The 21494-nt window shown below is 41.5% G+C and overlaps 3 protein-coding genes across 5 annotated transcripts; 2 read left to right on the top strand and 1 right to left on the bottom strand.

Moving 5' to 3' along the window:
* The first annotated feature begins 44 nt into the window (after nucleotides 1–44).
* LOC6498347 (trafficking protein particle complex subunit 4) lies at nucleotides 45–872 on the top strand. The gene is made up of 2 exons (XM_001962559.4): nucleotides 45–303; nucleotides 358–872. The coding sequence occupies exons 1-2, from the start codon at nucleotides 129–131 to the stop codon at nucleotides 840–842; spliced, it is 660 nt and encodes a 219-aa protein (XP_001962595.1). The 5' UTR covers nucleotides 45–128; the 3' UTR covers nucleotides 843–872.
* Nucleotides 873–985: 113 nt separating this feature from the next.
* LOC6497186 (transcription factor HNF-4 homolog) lies at nucleotides 986–21269 on the bottom strand. 3 transcript variants are annotated; one of them, XM_032455495.2, is made up of 8 exons: nucleotides 20182–21269; nucleotides 16905–17061; nucleotides 3494–3956; nucleotides 2928–3424; nucleotides 2727–2864; nucleotides 2422–2658; nucleotides 1697–2359; nucleotides 986–1623 (listed from the first exon to the last, which is right to left on the bottom strand). In XM_032455495.2, the coding sequence occupies exons 2-8, from the start codon at nucleotides 16996–16998 to the stop codon at nucleotides 1577–1579; spliced, it is 2139 nt and encodes a 712-aa protein (XP_032311386.1). In that variant the 5' UTR covers nucleotides 16999–17061; nucleotides 20182–21269; the 3' UTR covers nucleotides 986–1576. The 3 variants fall into 3 exon arrangements, with proteins under 3 accessions (XP_032311386.1, XP_014761552.1, XP_014761551.1); XM_014906066.3 differs by lacking the exons at nucleotides 16905–17061; nucleotides 20182–21269 and adding an exon at nucleotides 12293–13302; XM_014906065.3 differs by lacking the exons at nucleotides 16905–17061; nucleotides 20182–21269 and adding an exon at nucleotides 4441–4675.
* Nucleotides 17849–19688, top strand: LOC6498348 (catalase). The gene is made up of 2 exons (XM_001962561.4): nucleotides 17849–18842; nucleotides 18895–19688. The coding sequence occupies exons 1-2, from the start codon at nucleotides 18003–18005 to the stop codon at nucleotides 19573–19575; spliced, it is 1521 nt and encodes a 506-aa protein (XP_001962597.1). The 5' UTR covers nucleotides 17849–18002; the 3' UTR covers nucleotides 19576–19688.
* Nucleotides 21270–21494: the final 225 nt, after the last annotated feature.

Below are 21494 nucleotides of genomic sequence, written 5' to 3'. Positions count from 1 at the left end.
TAAAAGAAAAACACAAAGTTATCGATGTTCTGGTGTTGGAAAACGCTGGAGTATACCAATTATTTATCATCTCTAATTCCCTTAGAAAGAAAAACATTCCGACAAAAAACTAAAAACAGCTTTAAGCCATGATTATCTATGGCGTCTATATAGTCAGCAAATCGGGTGGCCTCATATTTAACCTGGACAATAATGTGCCACGCATAGAGCACGAGAAGACCTTCACATACCCACTGGATTTGGTTTTGGACTATGATTCCAAAAAGGTCTCAGTGGCGTTTAACAGAAAAGATGGAATAAATGGTGGGTGTGCCCAATACAATAATTCAAAAGTGTTATTTATATATCTGCTTTCAGTGGGCCACGTTCTGGTGGCTGTCAACGGCATAGCCGTCAATGGAGTCACCATAGATGACGGTCGGGACGTTAAAGCGACTCTGGAGTCAGCGGAGAACTATCCCATTAATCTGAAGTTCAGTCGACCAAAGATGACCACCAATGAGAAGATCTTTCTAGCCAGCATGTTCTACCCGCTTTTCGCCATTGCGAGCCAGCTCAGTCCGGAGCCCCGTAGCTCCGGAATCGAACTTCTTGAAGCGGACACATTCACGCTGCACTGCTTCCAGACACTCACCGGTATCAAGTTTATTGTGATTTCAGAAACGGGCCTGAACGGCATAGACCTGCTTTTGCGAAAGGTGTATGAGCTGTACTCTGACTACGTCCTCAAGAATCCATTTTACTCCCTGGAAATGCCAATCCGGTGCGAGCTCTTTGACAATAAGCTGCAAGAGCTGCTCGCTCAGGTGGAGAAGACGGGCATTAGCAATATTGATAAATAAATGTTACGTAGCCTTTTTATATTGTTAAAATGCCTAGTCTTATTTATTGGGAATCATAGAGTATTCTGCATCCAAAAGGTCAGCAACCTTTTAATTAAGGTCCCTAGTATACAACCCCCTTTAGAAAAAAAGCGAAAAATATATCAAATACATGTTTTTTTTATTACTCTCTCCGATATTTTTATATTCTTACTTTGCATTTATTCATTCAGCCATCTTAAAATAGTTTGTATTTTATACATACTCATATAAAAATAGTTCTTTGTTTAGCATTAAATATAATTTACACTTTCAGCGCATAATCTAGATAACACCCTAACCGAAAACAATATATTGCATGGCCTAATGTAAAAAGCTTTGTGATCCATGCTCAAGGATATATGTAATAACCAAATAACCAACAAACTTAGTACATGCTAGGGTGTAGACAATATACATATGTATAAAGGTATATAATATATAGTTCTTGGACAAAATATGACTCCAAAAATAGATTGCAATTGCGTTAAACATTTAAAAATTAAGCAACAATTTCCATGATACCTACTTAAGGACTAAAAAATGTATCAAAAAGGGGGTCAAGGCATAACAATTAAGTAAGTTCATTATCTTCATATTTCATCTCTGTATAGCACTTGGTGGGGTACAGCAAGAGAGGCCTGTATAGTATGTGTGTGGGTTTGTGGCACGATGCCCTATTGCAAACTCATTATTGCACCATATTTTATTTCCAGTTAGTAGCCAGTCTCTGGTTCCTGCTTCAGAGTCATGCGACAGGGGTCTAGAATAGTACAAATTTGAATTTAGTAAGTCAGATTATATGTATATAATGATGTATTTTAGTCAAAACCTACCCATCCCATAGCCAGCCGGCGCTGGGAGCAGCTCTGATGTACGGATTTTGAGCGGGGTGCGCCGCAGCAGCTCCTCGGCACTACTGCCCTCGCTGCGGTTGTATTCGTTGAGGGTCATTTCGGGATTGCGAAAACCCAAATTGCTTCCAGCATTGGCCACATCAACCGGCGACGCGGCCGCTCTTTGGTAGGGATGCATACGCTGGGGACTGTGCTGCGACGCAGCCACACCCGACCGATTGCCATTGAAGTGCTTGACTGTTACGTCCAAGTAGGAGCTGTCTGGCTGCTGTTGCAGGTGTGATACATGCTGCTGTTGCTGAGGCTGTTGTGACTTGGGACTGTTCAGGGGAGGCGAAATAGCAGCAGGTGCCACTGCGATGGGCGTGGCGGATGAGTTCGAGGCTGCACCAGCGGCTGCCGCCGTGCCAGCAGTATAGGCTCGGAACGAATCCTCTGCGGTATTCGCCTCAATCAGGGCCTGAATCTGTTGCACTTCCAGATCCATTGCATGTGAGCCGGTGCCACCACCCGACGATAGTGTTTCCATCGTGGAGTTGACTTGTCCGTTGTTTTCCATGCTACCAGAGTGGTGGGTGGGGCTCTGGAAATCATTTGACTGATTCGGCGGCGACAAAGGCAGCGGGTTGTCGGCCAATTCTCCTGTAATAACAATTTTTATGTTTAATAAAATGAAGAAACTGAAAGATTTGACATTTAATTACCTCCCAGAAGCATTTCCTGCAAGAGAGAGTCGATGTGGGCTACTCCAAAGATCTTGGCAAACTGGATCTGTTCGATCATCTGCCAGGTAATCGACTGCAGAACCGGCAGGATAAGCAGGATCTCACCAAAGCGGCCGCGCGACTCGTACTGCCGATCGGATATATAGTCTTCGAGATTATTGAGTATTTGGTGCCGAAGCGATTTGATGCGATGTGGCTCATTTAGGCCCTTGGCGTCTATGAAGATAATTCAAAAAAGATATTAATAACTACATATATTAGATAAAACTCTTGCGGAAACTCACTGGGATCAAAGAAGACCAGGGCCTTTATGCAGGCGAATTCGGTGTCATCGATGCCCACATCCTTCATCACAACCACTAACTCATCAATGATGCGGGCTCCGATCCTCGAGATATCCAAATTGGGTGACACAAGAGGATCTGAAAGGCAAATATGCTTTTTTTTTAATAAAAAGATTAATTTAAGAAGGTCAAATTCCTAACCTGGACAGTGTCTGGTAATCACACAGTTGTTGCTCAGCAGGAGGACATCCTTGAGGTGCATCGAACGACGCGACAGACCAAGTAGCAGGTGCTCGCCGGCATGGGCGCGTAGCAGGGCCACCTGGTCGTCCAGCTGGAGCTCGTTGAAGGCTGGTATCTGCTTGGCCCATTCCACCAGCGTCAGTAGCTGCTGTTTCATCGACTCGCAGACATCGTTAATGCTGGCGAATTGCTTTGTGGAGAGATCCTCATTAATGTTGGGTTCCATTGCGGCGCCGGCCTTCGACTGACGCGACTCGTTCTCCGCCTTGACCAAGGATATCACGGACAGTCCATTGCCCGGGTCCGGATCATCGTTTGAGGTTCGCCGACAGCTGATGCGGTCCCGTTCGTTCTGAACTGCCTCCTTTTTCATGCCAGCCTTGAAGCACTTCCTCAGGCGGCAGTAACGGCACTGATTCCGCTTGTCCTTGTCCACCACGCAGTTGCGGGAAAATCTAAAAAGAAGGGAAGTTTCTTCAGTTAAAGAAGTCTTTCTTTTTGATTCTATTTTGAGGAATACTAACCTGCAGGTATATTGGTGATTTTTTCGCACACTCCTCCTAAAGAATCCTTTGCAGCCATCGCAACTGGACGCTCCGTAATGCTTTCCTGTCGCCCGATCTCCACAAATCGCACATACTGTCGGCGATTGTTGTTGCTGCTGCAGTTGCTGATGCTGTTGCTGCTGCAATAACTGACTGTTGCTGCTGTTGCCGCTGAGGTTGTTGTTGGGCGAGAACATGCTGTTGTTGTTGTTGCTGCCACTGCTAGCACTTCCGCCTCCTACGCTGCCGGCATTGCCATTTCCGTTTCCGCCGCCCGATCCGTTACAGAGAGCGAAATTCTCGCTGCTCTGGTTGCTGCTATTGCTCAGTCCCAGGCCGACGCCGTTGGGGCTGAGGGCGTGGCCGATGGGGCTGTGGGGCTGGGATGCAGCCGGATATCCAGCCGCCAGGGCATCGGCATGCATTATATGACTTTCCGATTCTAAAACAGAATTTTGAAAAATAAAAGGTTATTTTGGTGAATTTTTTTAAATAATTAGATAGTAAGTATTCTCTTTGGAATTAAAATTTAAAAACAATTCGTTTACTTCTAGATATAAAATCAAACCCTGAATATAGAATCTTCAAAAATTGAAAGTCACGATTACTTGTGTCTTTTAGAATCTAAAAAGAGTTGTAAATTTTTAGCTGGTCATGCTTAGATCAACAGTTTTTGAGTCTCGGGGAGTGCCTCGGGTTTTAGAAACCCCCTGCGCCTACTCGAATTCCTCGCAACAGTTTTGCAATCACTGGACACGCAAACCAAAGTGCATTGGCAATTAATATCACACATACGCACCATCGTACAAGCTTACACAAATGCAATATTTTTTTGTTGTTGTGTGGCGTAAAAATTGTAAAATGGCAACTCAAAAATCGCGCAATAGTAATGGCAACAAACAAAACAATAAAAACAACAAACAGACCATCGCTTGAGGCTGTGCGGCTGGCACTGCTGTTGCATCTGCGTCGACGTCGTCCAGGTGTTGCTGCCTCGGTCACCGTCGCAGCTATTGCTGCTTTTGCTGTTGCTGCTGCTGTTGCTGCTGCATCCCGCCCACCGCCCACTTTGCCACGCATCAGAATGCTGGCTTCAACCATCCGATCGCGACTAGAAATTTTAACTCTACCGGACTTGCGCACCATTTTAATGCAACTGATTAATGAAAAACGCGGCGACACGAAATTTTTCAACGACCCACTGGCTCGGTCGACGTCGCACTATGGAGCCAATGTCCCCAATTATTGGTCAAAATCGAAAGCTTAAAAAAGGAATACGATATTAAGTTATAGTTAATTTTAAATAACTTAAAGATTTCAAATCTACTAGATATAATACAAAATATGCGTTGGATTGCTTATTTTGTTTTAAACTTTTGACTTTTAAATATTGTTCAAAATCTTAATTCTTAAATTAGATATAATATTATTTGTTAATTCTACTATTCCGAAGATAATTACACAGACCAACAGCAAAAAATCTCCACGCATAATTTTACCTGCTCCATAACCTTTAGGCTCCCCTGAACCAAAGTCCAGAACAAGCATTAGGTTCTATCACTCACAGTTTCCGCGGTACACCTAAGAGAAGAAATTGATCAAATTTTACCATATATTGAATTATGTAGGCCGTGAAATGGCGATGACCATCATTGTATCCAGTACATATCATTTTTGAAATGTATCTGTACCAACTAAAATTAAAAAATGGTATCTAGCAGATACCATATCTTTGGAATACTCATCCAAAGTTGAAATCTCAGATTTTCTAAATTAATTTTTGGTCTTCTATGATTTTTCCCCAAACATTTTTCTATGGAAGATTTTTATTTTCTTATTGAAATCAATAGATCGTACCATGTTTTAATTTTGGATTTAAGGAAAAACTCGAAATAATTGTATTGTATTTATTATAGATGGTTAAACAATATTTTCTTCAATTAAATTGGAGTTTTTAATCTCATATTTTCAAAAAGTCATGGCTATCTAAAGTCATGGCTTGTTTAGTAAAGCTTTACAGAAGTTGTAGATTATTATTCATACCTTCTTTGAAATAAGAAATTGAGCAAATTGGAACTATCCAAGCAATTGTAATTTTTATTTAAAATTTATATTTAATATAAAATGTATTGCCAAAACTCTATATTGGGGATATTTGAAAAATATCTTTTGGTATCCAAAAGTAGTCGTTGGCCCCATGGTGGATCGGTCGACGTCGCTGCCCGCAACACATCGTATGTTGTCTCTTTTGGTGAGAGAGTGTGCGTTAATCGACGCTTAAATCAATTCAACTGTGTTTGCATACGGCTCTCTCCAGAGAGCCAGCTCAAAACCAGACTTGGGGCTCTCACAAACACAGACAAACACAATGGGGGATTGAAATTCGTTTGTTGAGAGACCAACAACAACAACAACTGAGACGAATAAACAAATAAATAAAATGCCGAGAAAAAAAGCCGGCTTTAATTTGGAGATCGTTATAGGGGCCTCTTTGTGTATGTATGAGTGAGGAAATAATAATAAAAAAAAAATCAGTTGGGGCTACGGAGAAAGATAGAAACTAGAAATACTAGTAAAAAGCAGAAGAAGAAGAAGATGAGGTAAATAGTAGTTATTTTTAATAAAAAACAATAAAAATGCTAGCACAGTGGAACAGCAACAGTACTTTCTTCGTATTTCGATACTATTTTATGATTAATTATTAAAAGTTGTAACTAATAGTTTTATTTATAAAAATGTTACTTTTAAAATTTTAATAAATAAATTTGATTTCCTTTCAATTATTTTTTAGTTAATTGTTTCCTCGGCATTTCCAGTTTACTTGACCCTTCATGATCGCAATTAAGACATTTGTTTATAGATTCCCAGACTATTAATCACCGCCTTGGACACCTTAGACACCTGACATTCACCTGATATCCTAACAGTTCGAAAATGCGATTTGAAAGAAGAGCAGGCCCACGAGTCACTGGAGTTTAAATGAAAAGTTAAATTTTCTTCCTAAAGTTCTACCTATCTATTTTGTATCGTATTTTTTCGAACTATTTTTCCTAAGTTAAGTTTAAAGATATACTTGTCTTTTTTTATAATTTCGCGCATAAAACTTTCTCGCCGTTAGTGGCGCTCTCTATCGCACCTTCCTCCGTCTCACTTGCTGGCAAAAACAGGCCCCGGTTTAAGTTTTTTTTGTTATTTTAGCCAAGTCATCGTTAGAGTTCAGTTTTTTACGCTTGGTCATCGTTAGTATTGCAAAAAAAATGTTGTTGCTTCTTTGAATGCCACCGCTGAAGTGGGCAAATCGTAATCTGAGATTAGGAAATATCGGATTCTCAATTCGCTCAAAATATTTGGCGGATTTTGTTGTGCGATGTGCCGCAAATAGTTTATGATTGTTGATCAAATACAAGAGCAAAACAGCAATCAACAAATATAGTATAAAATACACATATATTTCAAGTTTACGATGTGTCCTGATAAGCCGAGTATAACAAGTGTAGCACCTGAGAATCCCCCAGAGGCCATAAAAAACTTATGTAGACTATATGTGTGTGTATCGTGTGGATATTTTTATCTACTGGTGTCTTTTCTACTTAATTTGCTTAATTAATTTGCCGAACAGTAGAGCTCCGGTCAGCGGCCGACGAGCCCCCAAAAAAACCCCCCAAAAGTATAAATAAATAGATCTATGGAGAGCGTAGTCGAAGTCGAGAGAGACTCGAATATTTCTCATTTCGACGTTAATTTTGGTATTGATGGATACAGCTGTACCATCAGATATTCTTTTGTTGTTTATTTATGTATTATTTATGAAGGCAAAACATAAAAATAAAATATACTTTGGTCTGCAATCTAAACCTCTTAATTATTCACTTACATTTTTATTACATTAGTATCCAGTTAATAGATAATGAGATACATTTATGAATGTATCTCTGGGGTAGAGATACATATTATTATATATTATTGGAACTACGCAAAATTATATTTTTAGATACAATGTTTTTGTTTACCGCAGTGATATATATATTTTTTAAAAACATATTATATAATTCTCTACAAAGCTGGTTTATGAGCCGCGAAGAATTGAATAAAATTCTAAATCATTACATTCAAATAATGTGGGACTGACGTGTTCGATTGTTGCAACCTATTAGTCAGACATTAGTCACAAAGCAAAAAAGGGAAAATGATAAGAGTACACACTGAGTTTTATGATTATTAAACGTGCCATAAAGCGAAACTACACACAAAATTGATTAACCTTCGAATGAGAAGATTGAAGAAGTCTCCAAAGATTCTCCTTAATTCTGTAAGCATTTATTGAAACTCAAGTCAAGTTGTAGTTTATGGGGTCAGTTTAAAAATAGCTATGATTATATTTAATCAATGTTATAAAGCGATTTAGTTCGACCTGGGATTAAGGAAGTGTCAGCCAAATCTAGAAAATCTTGAAATTCCATTTAAACACAAATATACAGAGAAATATTCAATATAAAATACAAAATACACACAAATATAGTATGTACATATATTAAAATAGCGAAAATAGCAATTTAACAAAGACCTTAATTGTTGTTTTGTTTCAACGACTAGCATTAGCCCACATAAGTGTGTAATTTTGAATCCCCGCAACCCTATCTCCCCCTATACACCCACCCACTCCTCACCACCGGCTCACACAATTACAACCCCCCAATCGAGTTTTATATAGACTCTTATCGCCATAGCAGCTCCGTCGGCAGAGACTCAATAACGTGCCTAATGGCACCGAAGCCCCCACCAGCCACTGATAGCACACACGGCGGATACTTAATTTTTTAAATCGGATCGGCCGAGGAAAGGAAAACGTTCGAAATCGAAACCGAATACGAATACGAATCTGAATCTGAATCCGAATCTGAATCTGAAGCAATAACTGAAGCACATACTGTGTTCACATGCGACAAAGGCAATTAGCAAAACAGAATAAAATGTGAATCAGCAGATATCAGTACAAGTCTTATGGTAATTGCCCCTCTTATAAAGATTTTTATGTTTTAGGGTACCGTGTATTTTTTAAATATTCATGGGTAGTTGCTGAAAAATGAGTTTTAGAGGTTTTTTGGATTATGAATAGTTCTTTAAAGAGTATTGCTTTCTAGACATTCTCAAAAAATTATTAAAAGTTTAAACTCAAACTTTAAAAACGTATTTGTTAGCCGGCCTATTACTTTTTTCGTTTTATTTCCTTTTAAATTTCATGTCAGAGATCAAACTCAATAAAGATGCGTAAGACGGACGCTGCAAAGTATATTATAGTATAATTGCCACCTGAAAATCTTTATGGGGAGATCTGCTTATGTAGCGGGATAGGACATATAGTATAAAGTAATATTATCAGCAGATTGCGCAGCTGCATGCACCCACGCTGTCTCCTCATGACAACGCCCAGAAGTGATGCAACCTTGAAGGTTGTTTGCTGTTTGCTGTCGCAACCCTTTCTATATAAAATCACAGGGGTTGCCAATAGTTCCTTGAACTTTGCAAGATTTTAGCTTATTACCGTGGGGGCCTTAATTGCATCCGTAATTCCAGGGAAGTATGGGAGTATGGGAGTTCTCTTCGGCTTGTCCTGCAATTTAAGCTAATGACTTTGACCCGGCCACCGACAGATTGTATTTAACATTCCCGTACTGCAATTAACATCTATATTCTACCAGCCTGTCAACAAACAATCCACAATAAATATCGCTTTATGGGCATTACCAAACAACCGAAAACCCAGCCTTTGGCAATTGCATCATCCGCGGGAAATCAAACGGGGAAAATCTACACACTACCCACTAAGTTTGGACGGAGCAAACACTTGTGGGTGGAAATCTCTATGAAATCACTGCAAATACCGACCCGACATCAATCAGACCACGAGCAAATATTGAGCTCATCGCCCGGGGTCTTTCGGGGTGATCTTTATAGGATGAGGGATGCAATTCGCACCCCAATGCGAACTCTGGGATGGCATCGTCATCATTAGACTCTCCAACGGATGTTTGCTTTGGGCATTAGAAATTGTCAACTTTCGATTATTTGTGTGAAAATTTGCACTTATATAAGAAGTTCAGAATTTCAGACTTTTAAGTGCAAGTAAGAGTTCATGGGGTTTCTGAATATTTCCCAAAAAATAAACCAATAAACTAATAATTTATACTAAACTTATACTAATTTTAATAATTATGGAAATTCAGTGGCATAAGTAGTATCTTTAAGTAGTGATTTTCCCAAGAGTTCTAATAGGTAGGGAAACTTTGGGAAAGCCACTAAATGGTTGTGAAATATTTTGAACATATTTGCCAAGCAAATATGAGTATTAGCAACCTTTTAAGATTTTTCCGGCGAACCGAATACGAGATCATTGCCTCAAGTTGGGCTAGGTTAGGTCACCAAGTAGCCCAATCGATCGTGGATGGTTTTCTGGCTTCTGCCTCTGACTGCCTGCCTGCCACTCCATGATCCAATTAAAAGCGACAGCGCCTGGCAAGATTCAACCTTTTTTTTATTGGCATTATCATTATTTTTATGACTTATAATTGCACTCATATTGTCTATAATTAAAATACTAAAAACGTCTCAATTAAATTGTTATTAACAAAAAGCCAAAGCACTAGGGGAACACGGGGGCCAATCATATGTATATAGCGAAAAGTCGGATAAAACTATTCTATCCATGTGGTTGTAATTGTTGAGCTATACGAGTGTACTCCATCCATCCATACAGATCAGATGCTAAAAGTAAAGCTTCTCTCGGTTTATACTTAGAATCGAGTGAAGTGTAATTTCCATTAACTATGTTTGTTATGGTCACTGTGTCCGTCTGGCCTCTTAATTGGGCGCTAACGTGTTTCAGATACATTTGTATCTCCAAATAGCACCGCACCACCACTGGTAGCCCCCCCCCCAGGTCTACCCTGACTGGTCTGGCAGTAATTAAAACAATCCTCTCCTTGAACCACGTATCACGACATTTAGAACTCGACTGCGTTTTAAACCATTCGTATAATTCATCAAAAGCTTGGTTCAAAATTGAAATTCTTTTATGTCTGGATAATCCGATAAAGATATATGTCCCCCCTTAGTTTTTTAGATGCATTTCTCTTGTTTTCCCCCACTGTTAATTAGCATATACGGTATTATTCCCTTTTTCAGGCGAAAACTTAACTGCAAGTCACAATGATTCGACGTGCGATTAAAACAAAAAACCCCAGCTAAGATTTTATGAGCGTCGTATTAAAGCTGGATGGTCAGCATGACACAGCAAAAGATACATTTGGACCTACCTCAAAAATACCTAAGATATCTTTACAGAAACCTCTCACAAGGATGTCTAGGGAGTAACCAAATCCTTTCTTAAATAAAATCCTAGTAGTAAGTACAAGTAGCACCATTTAATTAATAGCTTATCTTGGGATTTCCGATTTCTCAAGTATCTGACACTCAATCAGACTCAATTTTCCCAGCTTTTTGACAATTCTTATCGGCTACTGTGGATCTCGAGTGGAGTGGCCTGTTCAATATGCTCTAGGGATCGTAGTACTAACGTACATATGTACCTCTAAAAATATGCATTTAGTACGGCCAGTATTTCCGGTTATATCACTGCCATCAGCGAACTAGTGATTAGTTCAATAAGGTAGCTGAATAATTGCAAGAAATTAACTACAAATAGCACATGTAAGCAGTTATAGGTGAGGGTTTTTGTAGCTTTCCTATAATCCCCTTTGATGAGTTAGGATCGAGGAACTATTAACTTCTGTTGTAAAGATACCAATAATTCGATTGGCGCGGAAAGTGACCGAATCGTGGTTGATAATTAACCAAACCACTCGCTTGTAAAAATAATCACATAAAATTTTAACAAAAAGTATACATTTTTTTCGGCTGAATGATTTCGATTAGGATGAGGTCTGTTCTATCTTTCGGCTTGATAATCACATCGCATTTAGGTCTCGCAAAAATGAAATAAACAAAAACATATATTTTAATGTTCCTAATCTTGAGCTCTAAAGCTCTCATTCGAGTGACATTAAAATCGTAAAAAATTGTAGTATATCAGGAATGTATTGGGGTGTCGGTACTATTAGGACTATTGCTAGTTTTTTAATTTGTTTTTTTAGTATTAAGAAGAAAACTAATGCATCCTTCTTCTTTCCAGGGTATGCTAGGAATCAAAAACACCTTTATTTTTATTCTGTTTGCTTTCGGCTGTTTGTGGTCTAATCGCTTCTTGGCTGGTGATGGAATCTTATCGTCCCAGATGCACAACGGCCGAGAGGCTGATAAGCATTGCAATAAACTTGTTTTTATTGTCCGGCCATATCTGATAAAGTGTCCAGGGTGCCACGATAAATCCACCACCCACAAAGCAAGACCCAGCACATAATAACCCCACTTATCTTTACCCAGATATAGTCGCAGATAAAGTTCACCTCGGGGATGGGCCAACCAGTTACAGTGGTTGGGGATTGCACCTCGATGGGCACATAATGAGGAGAGATCTGGTAGAGGGTCGCCTGATTTTTGGCCACCAATTGATTTGGATGGTGTCATGAGCCTAGCTACAAGTATCTTATCAGAAGCATTCAACTCTGGGAACGAGGCACATTGAAAAAGTGGTCTGTTTTGTCGGATGAGATGTTGAAGGATGTAGTTTCTTAAATAAATATCCTGCCAAAAAAATAGTTTTTGTTTTTATCACTTTTCTGGTGTGTCCTATTTATAATCCACCCTTTATTACCCACTCACCCATCATATGGAGTAGATTTTCCTCCAGGAGGAAGGCATCGTCGTAACTGGAATTGGTCAGATTCTCCGTTTTCATATTCAGCAAACTGGGCAACATTGAGGCATACATTTAGATTGAGTTAATCTCGGAAGATAATTTACGTTTCGAAAATGAGTTTAGACCGATTAGGTATTCGGTATGCGATTGTCTGGCGATTGGGAGAGTGAGACTAGGGTCTAGTTCCTGGCACGTAATAATGTGGGCAGATGCTTGAGGAGGCTTTAAGGTAAATATTTAGAAATCCTTCACACTCTTTTGCAAATTGACTTTTTCACAAACGGTTGTTGCTTTTGTCGCTGTTGCTGTTGCTGTTGCTGCCGTTTCTCTTGCTGTTATTGTTGGTGAACATTTTTTTTTCCTTATAATTCCCCGCCGCGTTTTTTTTATTTTTTGCCTCAAGCCAGCTAAGGTGAGGGGCCAGAGACACACTTAAGTAAAGTTAAATATTTGCACAAATTAAAACCGAAAATAGCTGAAGCGATGAAAGTTAAGAAGCGAGAGAAAAACAACGCACCGCGCACCACTAAGAACCCCGAAACGAAACCAAACCGTCGGCTTATTGGTTCGATTCGATTCGATTCGATTCAAAGAATATATATTGATTTACATATGTGAGGGGTATGTCCCGTCGAGTTGCATAAATAAATAATGCAAAAGAATGTCCCCGTGCGACGATAAGTACAATCGACAATTAAGTATCACAGTAATGTTATTTTCCCGAGTCCTTTTTTTGTTGAAAATAGTTTGGATAGTTTGAAAGCCGGCTTGTTTTGGTTTAAATGGCGAAAAAGGGTGAGCCTGCGGTGTCTGTATTATTACCGCCTAGTGCAAAACACTGACTAAACCTCAAATAATGTTCTCAACACGTACTAACTGTCTTAATATTATTTGTTGTAGATATAGAAGCCGACGGCACCGACAGCACCGACAACACCGACAACACCGACCACACCGACGAAGCGCCAACGAAAGCTTTGGGGGGATCGTTCGGCTCAAAGCTGACCGACCGAGTACTCCCAGCGATCGTACAAAACTTTAATAAATAATATTACTCTATGGAAGCGGCTATCGCCTTTGTTGTTGGCCCTCTGATTACTATTATTGCAGGCAGCAGCATAGGCAGCAGCACTCGTCTTGGCAAAATTGTTAACAGTTCGGATCGGTCGAATGGATCGGATCGGCTTGGATCGCTTTTCGAATCGGAGGCATGCGCAGAAGTTCGAGGCAGCAACAGCCGGTCTTATCAGTTAAGATTAAACGGATCTCACCGACACACTCACTTATAATTCAAATTGTTTAATGGCATACACACTAGAACCATATCTGAGTATATATTTGTAGAGCTTTCATTTAAATAAATAGTTTATATGGCTTATTTTCCATATTTCTTATACATGGAGATTACCAAAAGGTGGGAGGTTCTTGGGAGGTTCTTTAAAGAGGTTCTAAGCATTCCACCATTTTTTTTTGAAGACTGTTTAGTTCATAGTTCAGATAGACAATGGTCTGTAGATTATGATAGATTCATATTTGTAGATCACTTCACTTTCGGCTGTCTGTAAGATGGCTCCTCCAACGAGTGTCTCTTATCAGAACCGGAGCTGCAGCCTCGTCGCCTCACACAGCAACTGTCAGAGATAGAGGGGTATAGACACGGAGCTGCACATACACAGTATGAGCCATTATAGGTCGTTGTTTTTGATGATACGCTCTTTCCACAGCTGATTACTAAGCGCCTTTCAAGCCGTTCAAGGAACCGGCTATCCCTTATCAGCGATACTCTGAAAACAGTCTGAAATCTGTTCGGAAAATTCGGAGCTGACTGGGGTATGATTATGGATGACTACTGACAACAGTTGGTCCAATGAGTTGCTGATATTTTGTGATTCAATTGAAAGTAATTTGCAGGTCTGGTCCCCCCCTCCTTGGCATCCGACTCGCTCCGATCGCAGTCAGCACGACGTCCGCCTCTTTCATTCCGATGGGTGTACTTTATACGGCGGAATTTCTGTGACGAAACGGAGCTTCCCGCCGGCCCCAGTTGCCCACTCACTGTGCACTTTGCTTTCATGCCATTTCACTTCGATTGGCGGCGTCATCATCGAAATCACCAACTCGGGGTGTGCGAAACAAAGTTCTTATAACCAAGGAGGTAAGGTTCTGTGGCATGGGTAGCCCGTCATTCGATTAGTATAATAATTATGGTATTCAACCTCTGACAACTAGTGCCTCCTTCGAAAGACCCTGACTCTGTCGCTTCTTCCAAACTGCCACTGATGCAGAACATCATCTGGATGATCCCGTGAAACGGGGTTGAGAGATTGCATTAAGTGCAATTACAAAATATGTTTACTGGCGTGCATACATCGGCAATCTGTGACCGTATATGACGCATCGAACAGAGACCCACCGATCCGAATGAATCACATACCCAATTGTCCCCACAATCGTGGATCGCGAATCCGACTCCAGCCACTCCAGGGTGTTGTTATCCACCAGATACGCTTCCTGCATGGGGTGTGGTGTGGTGTGGTGTGGTGCGGAGTGATGTAAATAGTGTAACAGGAGAAAAAGAAGGGCCCAAGGAAAAAGTAGAATTAAAATAAAATGCATGTCATGTCGGGCTGATGATGCCTGTCGCTTTTCCCGGCCAGGCCACATGTGGTGGTGGTGGTGGCCCTTGCAGAGTGCCATTTCCAGGGAATTATGAAAATTAGCCAAGCCAAAATACGCTGAGAGTCTCTTCGAGGCTATCCTCTCGTGGTGCAAGAATTATTATTTTATTTGCATACATTTTTATAGAGAGACCGGAGCGGGAGAAGACTGAAGCTCGTCGTCCCCCCATGGGATACACATGTGATTTGCATGTGTGGCTCGTCATCGGCTTCATGATCATGATCATGAGCGGGCCCAGTGTCGGCTGACTGTAACGTGATTGCAATGATCATAGCCATATTGTCGTGATGACGGCGACAATAATGACCATTGTGGTATTCATAATGTTTGACTGCAATTTACTATTTACACTTCATTTAGCTGCGACAACTTTAAGTGAAATGTGTCCACATTGGCTGAGTAGTTTGCTCGCTTTCCTGTCTCTGGCTCTGCCTCTGACTCTGAGAGCTCACACCCGAGATCTTCTCCTGCGTGAAACAATAAGAAGCAATAGCCACATCGCAATTGAATAAAGCTGGAATGACTAAATGGAGAATTAGCTCAAGTGTGAGGATAGCTGCTGGGACAAGTGGATTGTGTAAGGAGCGACCTAAGAACCAACATACTTAACCGCCAGCCACTCGACTCGAAAGCCTCTTTCACCTCCATTGAATAATAAAGCAGTAGATCTTCCGATCCAAGACACGATAAGATGTCCCATCTTTGTCAATAGTTTGGCATGAGCCAACCCCCTCTTTGGGATTTGGAAACCATTCAAAGAGACCTCAAGCAAAGATATATATTTGTTTACTCCACAGCTCACATGTGACGCAAGAACCACTTCCATTATCTTCCATGGAAATGAATGAATGTCGGAAGCGGATATCACAAGAATAGAACCTCACAAAAGTATATCCAATATGTGGGTTATTTCGTTAGTTTGTCTGCCAGTGTCCCTGTATGGAAGTAGATAAGAGGACGATTCTATTTTTTTAATTATTAAAACTTGACCCAGAATAAAAACAAAAGAAAAGAAAAGAATAGAATTGCGAAAGCTTAGCCGCTTGGCCAACGAATGCAAATCAATGGGCGATAACCTCCTATCATATCAGCAGCCCCCTCCCTGCTTTAGTTTATAAAGCATTTAGCGGCCCATGCATAATATATAATGGAATTACAGGAGGAACGAAAGCCTAGTCGCTTTCGGCCGTGTCGTCATGTCATCGACTAAGGTGACACCTTAACCCGCCACTGGATAGCCTGCAAGTGTGGTGGCTGTAGCCAAGCCCGGTCCCGGCCCGATCGTCTCTATAAATATTCAACAAGCTGGAGCTGTGAGACGCTGGGGGGACTGGCTTGTAAAACTCGCTATATATTAGCCCGAGTATTTAGTCGCACTGAGTACTGGCTGGTTGCTGTTGCTGTTGCGCATGTTTAACCCTTTGGGGTTAAGTTAAACATTACGATTACGTTTCACTTCGCTTAATTTTGTGCGCGTTTTTCTTTGTTTTCCACCACAGAGCCATATTTGCTGACGTTCTCCTCCATCTGAGGGGCTCTTTTCTTTCAGAATTGTAAGACTGCAAGGCTGCGCAAAAAAACTTTTCCAAATCAATTAAAATTATAAACATTTATAACGAGCGCCAAGACTTATCAGCACCCGAGCTCCCATCTTATCAAGATTGTGGAAGTCTATTTTTAATCAAACTGTTGATGAAACCATTTTGGTAACATTATTTGGAAGCCACACGTGTTAAACGCGTTTCTTCGATTCTATAGAAAATAAATAACAGCCCCAGTCCATGTTGTCGCAGAGCTGATTTCAAATCCAAGTTAAGACTCATAAATATTGGAGTGATAAGGGGATCAAGTGCCTAGCATTTTACCGGAAACTACACCCAAGAAACTATCACTTACCAGACTCTGGCAGCTCCTGCTCCATTTTCTCCACCTTGTTGACCTTCATTAGCTGGTGTCCTTCGGAGGCACTCAAGTCCTGCGGATGCTTCATTGTGGATGGTTGATGGTGTTGGTTTGGGATCCAATCAGACGGTCATAATGCCATGGCCCGCGACTGTAAGTGGGGAAAGTGTAGCTGATTACCTGTCATATATCAATCGGTTGTTGGTTTAACCAACAGAACAAATTAAAGTTTTAATGGTTCTCCGATAATCGCCCTGAAGTGTCGCCTGTAAATCTACAATATATATATGTTCTGTGTCCACAATGTAGGTATCAGTTGGGGTTTCGAGTACTTGACAACCGAACCTGCTTTACATTGCAGGGCATCGTTTACAATCTGATATCAGTTCCACCTGTAGCTCCATAAACCAAAGCCTAGACCTCTCCTCCTCAACCCAACTAGAGTCTAATAAACCCTAGAAAAATACCCAAAATCATAATCTTCAATGGGCCAGATAAAAAAAAAGAGCTATGGCGGCAAAAAAAAAAGAGAACTCTCTTACTGCTGATAAGGCTAAAAACAGAGTTTCTGATTATCAGACATTTATTGTTCCTTCAACCCGTTTACCATTATGCGAATGCGAATTTTTTGTGCCTGGCAGTCGAGGGGCAGAACAGCCGATAAGCCCCATGGGCTCTATGTTTATGGGCTCCCTTCGCAGCTCCCTTATCGCGTTATCACTTATCGTCCCACTGACGCAGACCCCTTTGGGCGGTGCTGTCACTTTTTTGTTCACCTTTGAACGCTCGTGACTGTCGCGAAACCCCCCTAACCAGACCGACTGTTATTTGAGGCAATATCTTTACTCTTACTCTGAATAGCTAAAATTGGCTTCTAAAATGAATCTTAACTTTTTATATTTTTTATTTAACTTTAAGGCAAGTCTACATGGCACTAAACTTCATCCTAGATTCAGTCTGCCTTTCAGGTCAATCGTGTGAAACACTACTAGGAAGTTGTTTTTATTTTTTAGCCAAATTCAGAATTCTCAGTATCAGTATCAGTATCTCCAAGATTACAAAACAAAAACTATCCAATTCGAAATTTGTAAAATGTGTTCCCGCGATCCGGCCTCGAATCAGTTAATCGACTTCAAGAACAATGACTCCGAGGCGCCGAAGGAGTGCACCACCTCCAGCGGCGCCCCTATTGGGGTGAAGGACGCCATCCAAACAGTTGGGCCAAGAGGACCGGCTCTGCTCCAGGACTTCCACTTCCTGGACGAGATGATGTCCTTCGATCGGGAGCGCATCCCGGAACGGGTGGCCTATGCCAAGGGAGCTGGGGCTTTCGGGTACTTCGAGTGCACCCACGACATCACCAAGTTCTGTGCTGCGTCCATCTTCGACAAGGTGAAGAAGCGCACCGCCATCGCCATGAGGTTCTCGGTGGCCTGTGGGGAGAACGGATCAGCCGATACGGTGCGAGAGCAGCGAGGATTCTCCCTGAAGTTCTACACGGACGACGGCATCTGGGACATTGTGGGCTGCAACATGCCAGTGTACTATTTGAGGGATCCCTCATTGTTCCCCAGCCTGATCCATGCCCAGAAGCGCAATCCGCAGACGCATCTCCGGGATCCGGACATGTTCTGGGACTTTATGACCCTACGGCCGGAGACCCTGCACGCCCTGGTCATCTACTTCAGCGACCGGGGCACCCCCGACGGCTACCGGCACATGCACGGCTACGGAGTTCACACCTATCGGATGGTGAACGCCAGTGGCGAGACGCAGTACGTCAAGTTCCACTTCAAGACGGATCAGGGCATCAAGAACCTCGATAGCCGGCGGTGTGAAGAGCTCATGTCCCATGATCCGGACTACTCCATCAGGGATCTGTATAACTCGATCAAGAAAGGCAACTATCCCAGCTGGAGCATGTACATCCAGGTAGGATTTGGTGACTATCCATGACACTGTAGGGTTAATCTCCTCCTTGCAGGTGATGCTCAACGAGGAGGCCAAGAAGTGCCGCTTCAATCCCTTCGATGCCACCAAGGTGTGGCCCCAGAAGGACTACCCCTTGATACCAGTCGGCAAGATCATCCTCGACCGTAATCCCACCAACTACTTCACGGAGATCGAGCAGCTGGCCTTCAGTCCGGCCCACATGGTGCCGGGAATTGAGGCGTCGCCGGACAAGATGCTCCAGGGCAGACTCTTCTCCTACGGCGACACCCAGCGCCATCGCTTGGGCGGCAACTACATGCAGATACCCGTTAACTGTCCCTACAGGGTCAATGTTAGGAACTTCCAGCGGGACGGGCCCATGACGGTGACCGACAATCAGAACGGTGCTCCCAACTACTTCCCCAACTCGTTCTGTGGCCCCAAGGAGAGCTCCCGGGCCCTGGCCCTGCAGACCTGTTGTCCCCTGACCGGGGATGTCTACCGGTTCATGAGCGGCGACACCGAGGACAACTTCAGCCAGGTGACCGACTTCTGGACTTACACGCTGGACAACTGCGGCCGGAAGCGGCTCATCCGCAACCTGTCCGATCACCTCACCGAGGCTAGCCAGTTTCTGCAGGAGCGGGCCGTCAAGCTCTTCACCATGGTCCACTCCGACTTTGGCCGCCTGATGACCGAAGCCCTGAACACGGCCAGGATCTCCAAGTTTTAGATTGTTTAGCTTGTGTGACTCTTGAGGAGTTTCTTTTCTAAATCATTAAATGTTATTAGCTTTTAAGTGCCTCGACCTAGGGAGCTGGAAAGTCATTAAATGTTTTGATCCTACCAGCCAGGGGAGTGCATACTTTTGGGGCTTAGTCGGGGGGCTAGTGGCGGGTAAGTGGCTGGCTAATCGGGTTACCTAACTAGCCGTCAGTTAGTTATTTGCTCGGACGGTGGCGATCTCTGCCATCCATGGAGATCTGTCGTTAGCTAACCCCTCCCTCTGTTGACACACCGCCACACGTGCCGGTGTCTGCTTGTTGAGTTTATCCAAGTACAGTAGAGATCATCACTATAATACTATACGATAGAGATTAAATATTAATCACTTATAGCTCATAGAAAGAGTAACGAAATGCCAATGGAATTATATTTAAAATTTTTATTTTTATTTATAACTAATATAACTTGACTTTACACTTTCGTTACGCACTGTCCACTCTTTTTTTGAAAAGCTCCTCCAACTAAAATGCTTTGCAAACAGCAACTAAACTAGTTAAGGCCTTTGACTAGCGAGGTGATAAGCGAGTGCAGTTACTTAGAACACTTGACTTACTTTAAACCTCACCGGCTAGACTATATTCTAACTGTCTTTGTTGTTGTTGTTGTTGTTGCTCTCCCAACTGCAGTGCTCTTATCAGTTGGAATTGTTGTTGTTATAGCAGCTGTTGTTTTGTTATTGTTATTTATTATTTGTTACTGTTGTTGTTGCAGTTGTTGTTGTTGTTGTTGAGTTGACCGCATGAATGAAAGCGAGACACACACTTGTTGATTTCTTTGAGCGATTTCGTGGCTCGTTATAATTAAAGTCGCTGCCGGATAATTTCTATATGTACATTGTACATGTCTTATACATATATATTTATTATTTTTGTTTTCTGTTTTTTTTTTTTGGCACTCTATTTTTGTTGTTTTTGATTTTTTATTGCACTTGTTGCTGCGATATTCATCTCTGGCTCTTAATTAAGCTCGCGCACTTGCACATGAAAGTGATTGTGGTTTTTTGTTGTTGTTTTTTTTATTTTCCTTTCAGTTGTATAACTGCATATTCATTTATATCAATCAAACGGTACATATAACTTTAACATATAGCTGCCATTGTTGTTGTTATTGTTGTTATTATTGTTTTTGTTTTCTGTTCTAGCTACTGCGCTGCCGTCTTCGAACGTCACTTGAACTCAACTACGGCTTCTGTGAGGGTCCGTTATAAAAGCGCCAACAATGCCCCCACTATGGAAGGGAGAGCCTCTCACTTATCACTTGCTGGCACTGGCGTTGTCTCTTTAACTTGTACGCTCTCTCTTTTGGGAGAAACACTTGCTGTTTGCTGTTGCTCACTCACACACATACACCCACAACACCCACCAACCAGGAGGCTTCTAGGCTGAAATGTTGCACTGAAATGTTACGTAGTTGTTTTTGCCAAACAATATTCGTTTTAATATGCATCTATTGCAGTGGTGGGCAAAACGCACACATTTATAACATTTGATTGTGTGCGTAAGCAGCGAAAAACAAAGAGAGCAACCCATTCACTGAGCGAAAAACTTTGTGTACTAATTCGTTCATCGGTAATTTTGTAAATATTGCACAAAATAAGGTACTTTTTGTATTTTCCAGACTTGTATAATGAATTTACACAATTATAATAATAAAATATGAAAATATAATACAAAAATAAAAGAAAAAATACGAACTATAATAAAATTAATAAAGATAATAAAAAAAAATAATAATAGGAATATTAGGAACAAATAGGAACAAATTAAGCATTGCGCTTCCCCATCCATATTTTCTATAAAGAAAAATTTTTCTTCCCAAATTTCAAGAAACATTTTTCTCAGTGATTTTTTTGTCGCAATGGTCGTG

Source organism: Drosophila ananassae, chromosome 3R (assembly GCF_017639315.1).
Source record: "Drosophila ananassae strain 14024-0371.13 chromosome 3R, ASM1763931v2, whole genome shotgun sequence".
Classification (NCBI taxonomy): domain Eukaryota; kingdom Metazoa; phylum Arthropoda; class Insecta; order Diptera; family Drosophilidae; genus Drosophila; species Drosophila ananassae.
The sequence above is the reverse complement of the archived record's forward strand: the minus strand, read 5'-3'. Positions and strand labels throughout refer to the sequence as shown.

Bases quoted from the DNA above. Each gene is read 5' to 3' on its own strand.
- LOC6497186 (XM_014906065.3), bottom strand. From the start codon at position 4,660: ATGGTGCGCAAGTCCGGTAGAGTTAAAATTTCTAGTCGCGATCGGATG. The intron at 3,425-3,493 runs GTTAGTATTCCT...CCTTCTTTTTAG, and splicing joins AATCACCAATATACCTGCAG to ATTTTCCCGCAACTGCGTGG. The intron at 1,624-1,696 runs GTAGGTTTTGAC...GTACTATTCTAG, and splicing joins GCCGGCTGGCTATGGGATGG to ACCCCTGTCGCATGACTCTG.
- LOC6498347 (XM_001962559.4), top strand. From the start codon at position 129: ATGATTATCTATGGCGTCTATATAGTCAGCAAATCGGGTGGCCTCATA. The intron at 304-357 runs GTGGGTGTGCCC...ATCTGCTTTCAG, and splicing joins CAGAAAAGATGGAATAAATG to TGGGCCACGTTCTGGTGGCT.
- LOC6498348 (XM_001962561.4), top strand. From the start codon at position 18,003: ATGTGTTCCCGCGATCCGGCCTCGAATCAGTTAATCGACTTCAAGAAC. The intron at 18,843-18,894 runs GTAGGATTTGGT...TCCTCCTTGCAG, and splicing joins GCTGGAGCATGTACATCCAG to GTGATGCTCAACGAGGAGGC.